This window comes from Opisthorchis viverrini, assembly GCF_000715545.1.
Source record: "Opisthorchis viverrini unplaced genomic scaffold opera_v5_30, whole genome shotgun sequence".
Classification (NCBI taxonomy): Eukaryota; Metazoa; Platyhelminthes; class Trematoda; order Opisthorchiida; family Opisthorchiidae; genus Opisthorchis; species Opisthorchis viverrini.
The window spans coordinates 1,646,706-1,651,803 of record NW_008751686.1 but is presented as its reverse complement, the minus strand read 5'-3'; the positions used below and the strand labels follow the sequence as shown (position 1 = coordinate 1,651,803).

At 44.0% G+C, this 5,098-nt stretch overlaps 1 protein-coding gene across 1 annotated transcript; it reads right to left on the bottom strand.

The window, feature by feature from the left end:
- Window positions 1-508: 508 nt before the first annotated feature.
- On the bottom strand, window positions 509-2,134 carry T265_02464 (hypothetical protein; the record flags this gene model as incomplete). The annotated part of the gene is made up of 1 exon (XM_009166713.1): window positions 509-2,134. The coding sequence occupies one exon, from the start codon at window positions 2,060-2,062 to the stop codon at window positions 509-511; it is 1,554 nt and encodes a 517-aa protein (XP_009164977.1).
- Between the last annotated feature and the right edge of the window lie 2,964 nt (window positions 2,135-5,098).

Below are 5,098 nucleotides of genomic sequence, written 5' to 3'. Positions count from 1 at the left end.
ACTGGGAACGCATTTTCCCGAACTCCATGCGTCCTCGTAGAGTATGCACGTTTTCGTACGCCGGATTGCGGCTAGAAAATTCGCAACTCTGTTGCAACAAAAGTAAGAGTAGCTTAGGAGACTATATTCCGGTCAAAGACTAAACACTCTCCGTCACGTCAATAGTGCAAACTGTAGATTCCTTTGCTCTGGGTAAATTATTGCAAGTGAATTATAACACTAGTGAAACGGAACCAACCCTAATGTTTGTTCTAAAATGGAGTGCGCACACGCCTTGCTTGCCGGCTGTAGTGATCGGATAACAACCTCAGAATATTCAAGACTTGTATTCATTTACAAGTATACACTCACCAAGGGGATGAACATCAGCATTGTGTCGAATGTAGTGTGTCCATTTGGATATATAGTATTCAGTATGGTCTGAGTATCTGTAGCTCCGGGTTCATCTGCGGATTTGTCAATTCGGACGTTGACGGGACTGTATGTAGACCTGGCATGTGAAGACCTATTAGGGTCTAGGAAGAAGTAAGGACTGTATAAATCCTCGGGTGTCTAAATGGTAGGGCTGGATGTTTTGTTCAACTTTTAGCTGGTTCAGGGTGTCTGCAGCTTCAAGGACTGGATGTAACTGGGAATAAGCGAATGGTGTGGAAGTACAATTAACTGCACACTTTTTTGGCGCTAGGGACAATAAGTTTTCAGATCCTGTTCTTCCTGGAGGGGAATCGTCCTCGGTTATCGTTGACCTCGAGTTCTGAAGATCATCTCCGAGTAGCTGATCAATGGTAAATGCGCGAGACGCTTTTATCTGGTTCGGGGAGCATTCGGTTGTGGTCTTTAATGAGACCTCGGACCTCGCCACAGAAAGGATTGACCGAATAAGGAAGGAAAACGTGGATGATGAATTTCCAAAACAACTCCCAGGGTTCTCTGAAACCCTTGTGGATAGACGTTCGGTCGGTGAATTTGGCGATTCCTCTGCTGACAGTGATGGTTGGGGTGAGTGCGTATAGCTCAAGTTTCCACCATAGGCGCATGAATTAAAACTGGGAGGTATGTGGGCCACAGGAACTGGCCTCATTCTGGGACTTTCTAGTTTAAATCTTTCGCGAACGCATTCAACTTCACTCTTTTGAGGTCTTTCGCACAGAGAAAAACCGAAAGAAGGAGACGTTATATCACAGCCTCTGCTGTAGTCAATGGGAGATGCGACAGGATCAGGTTTGCTCGGATGATCTTCTTGATCACCCTCGTTAATTCTTTGACTTAACACATCCACAACATTGCAGAATCGCTTTGTCCCCATTACCTGGTCGCCTGAATTCATGGGCTGTAATATTCTCTTGTATCGTTTTCGTCTTCTCAGGAAACTCCCATTGTCGAACATGTCTACCGAATTCGGGTCCAACATCCAATAGTTCCCTTTACCTGGATTACCTGGTTCCCGAGGTATCTTTACAAAACAGTCGTTCAATGACAAATTGTGCCTGATTGAGTTCTGCCAGGCAGGAAACCTTTCACGATAGTATGGAAAGCGGGACATGATGAAATCACATATCCCCCCCAAAGTGAGGCGCCGATGAGGAGAGTGCAGTATTGCCATAGTAATCAGTGCAATATATGAGTAAGGAGGTTTTACTGAATGGGACCTAAAGCTTCGACTGTTCACTTTTCCACAATTCGGTCGACTGGTTTTCGGTCTACGAACCCGCTCCGTAGAAATACCAAGTCTGTCTGGCCAGATATGCAGGTCGTAAGGTCGAAAGGGCTGTGCGTACCCCGTGGGTTGCTCCTGCTGCTGAAGATGTTGTACTGCTGGCAATAACATGTTCACTCCTGGGCGGTTACAAATCTCTGGTTGCAATTCGGCTGGTGATTCTTGTGTGAGGGTTGGAGGATAACTAAGTGGAAATCCAAACAACGCAGCAAAGTTGCGTTCGGTTTCAGGGTTCATAGTGTCTGCCACACCTGATCGAGAAATTGCTTGAATGAACTGGCTTTGTTCCAATGCCAGCCAAGGGCACAGTTCGAAATTTAGGGTGAGAACAGGTGTGAACTCCATCCATTGTTGGCGTTGTGTGCGCGTATGCGTCCACGTCGGAACAACGCAATGAAATGCAAGCAAGCAATGCAATCAAGCAACGCGCTACAGGTTGTTTCACATCATCTCCAACTAAAGAGAAGCATCTACTTCCTCGCTTACCACGGTGCGTGCGTGTGATCCATTTGCTAGCGGAATGCAGAGACCGTAAAATAACGGCACTCTTGATTGGATGATTGCATCTGACCAATAAACACGAAGCGCGCCACTGAGACTTATGTGACCTGTTTTGTCACAAGGACAGACAGTGCGAATAGGGGTGTTAATACTTGGGCAGTGGCAGATGACGTAAGTGGATGCGCCAGTCAATCGGCACCTTCTGCATACCATAGAAGAAACCACGTCTTTAATTCAACATAATCTCCTGGTCAGTCGAGATCTGTAGCGTACTGACGCTGGCTGATTTTGGTCTCGCCTCTTAGGAAAAATAAGCCGCATGAAATAAGCAAAATAGTGATTTGAGCACAGATGGCTAAGAAGCCTGAGCTCATGAAATTTTTATGCGCAAAAATGCAAGCGTGTTTAAAGACTAGATGGATCGTCATTTTCAACAACTGAATCTTTATGTGTCAGTTGATGTAACTTCTCCACGAGGTCTTACGGATTTGCACGATGAAGTAACTTGGTGTACAAGTAAGGAAATCAATCTCCCCTTGCTTATGTGTTAGCTGGGAAGGCATAACCCAAGCATAGAATTGCAGCGGTATGCCTAAGTTTATCGTATTCTATGCGTGAACAGGAATTTTATCTTACTGATGACATATGCGGTATCTTCAGTCAAGACACGTGGGCTCAGCTGGATGTCAACACATCATTCCAGTGCATGTTGAATCACCAACTCAGTTACGAAGTTGAAAGGTGCTGATGGTACGAGACATTTATGCATCATAGTGGATGCAAGATCAAAGTAATAGGTTCCTTCACCTTGAATCCGAACTCGATTCTTCCTTAGGATATGGTGAGTTTTGAAGATGGCAATGAAAGTGGTTCATGCACCATCAGTAAGAATAGTCCATAATGATCTATAGTGGATGCGGTCGAACGCAGAGGGAAAGTCGATGAGGCCGACAATGGTTAGCTGCTTGAGTTTTCGGCCCGATGTCCCAGAAGTAAACTTAGAATAACTATCTGGAAAACATGGTTTCTCCCGGGTGGAAGCCACTTTCGTGTAGTGTTCAAGCATTCCATACGTCCTAAATCTCTTACGGAATGAGGAAGATCCTGGTGAATATCTTTTAGATTCATTCTCCGAAAGTTTTTGCATGTTTTTTCGACATCATTTCGAGAGATTGAGAGACGCCTCAGCAAGAAACACCTCCAAATTGAACCGGAGTGTGTCTGGAACGAATGCGGGACGGTAATACGTGCAAATCTCTGAGAGCCTGCCATCCTTTCCTTAAGCTTTTCTACCTTTGAGGCTACCGACAGCCAAACTGATCTCTGCTTGCTTAGACAGTCCATGGTTGGTGGTATAACGTCCTAGTTTTAGGTTGGTTTTCTGAAAGTTGCGATAGTTTAGCTTTAAGTTGAAGCACTGCACACACCGTTTCTTTCTCCTTAGGTGATCCGCCATATGTTGTTCGTTTTTGTTGTACAAAAGTGGTTGTATAGAGTCAAGTTTCCAAAAACAACATGAAATGGACGAAAAAGTTTAGCAGGATTGATAACGTCGGGGATGCCAACATAAATATTCTACGTGAATTTTAGCGGATCTAGTGGTTTCACGTCACAGATTTATGGAGTAAGTATCCCCTTTGAGCCGCGCTGGCAACGCCAACCTGGCAAAATATATGATAACGCCTAAAATCTGGTCTTTTTGTCATTGCGTGGTATAGTCATTATAGTTTTTTGAGCTTTTTCGGACAGTTGCTCTAACTACAAACAACTTGTCATTCACTGAAACCAGCTGATTTCAAGGATATCACAGCTAACTGACCGTTAACTACGTTGATATTCCGTCAGATAGTCTGGCTTGGGTGTCTTTGTGCCTGGGTGGTAGGACGGTGACACATTAACCTTGGATATAGTCAACTACTTGATGCGTCCGACCACTTTGGCACTGGCTACAAAGCCGGCTTCTCGCTCACACTAATGACCTTGGGAATATTGACAACAAGCTTCGGCTCCATGGGTTTGCAGAATAGTGTGCGAAATCTTGTCTAATATATCTGATTCAATATCACTTAACAAAAACTATTCTGATAACACAACTACTCTACTTCTGAAATGCATATACTCATACACATTAAATGGGCGCATAAATGTTACTTTTTTCTCACCGTTCCCAAACGTAAGTTTTCCATTTTCCGCTCCCCTGCCTTTAGTAAAAGGATATCACGACAGTTTTCAAGAGCTCCTACTTATTTCTGTTGAATCTCAATGTCTATTTATCTAATTCACCTAGACACCAAGATATCAAGTAATCTCTCTTGGTCTGCATAACCAGTAAGATCCCATGAAAGACCGGTGTTTCTCCTAATCTGCTAAGCTAAAGAAGTTGCGTCCATTATTCATAAGGTTGATGAAAACGATTTGACAACCCGCTACCGGTTTCAGCCTTCTTGGGGCTCATCAGGTAGGCTCAGGCCTCGAGGTTCCGTCAACCTTATGTTCTACTTGAAACCAAATTGCACGATAGTAGCGAATATACACACATTTGTAAACTAATTTGGTATTTCCAGAGATTCAAGTTCCAAGTTCCTACCTGATGAGCCCCAAAAAGGGCGAAACCGTTTGTGGGCCGTCGACGGATTTTCAGCAACCTTATGAGTAGTACGTTTCAAAGATATACATGTATCGCCATATCTCGAATATCGTAGCGAATAAAACGCAAGGCGGCCTGATGCATCACATTCAATTGCATGAGAACATCACAAATGAGGGATTCAGCTGGGTCCAGGCGAGTCTCTCGAAAAACCAAATTAGTTTGCAAATGAGTGTATATTCGCTAAGTTTGTGCAATTTGGTTTCAAGTAGAACATAAGGTTGACGGAAACC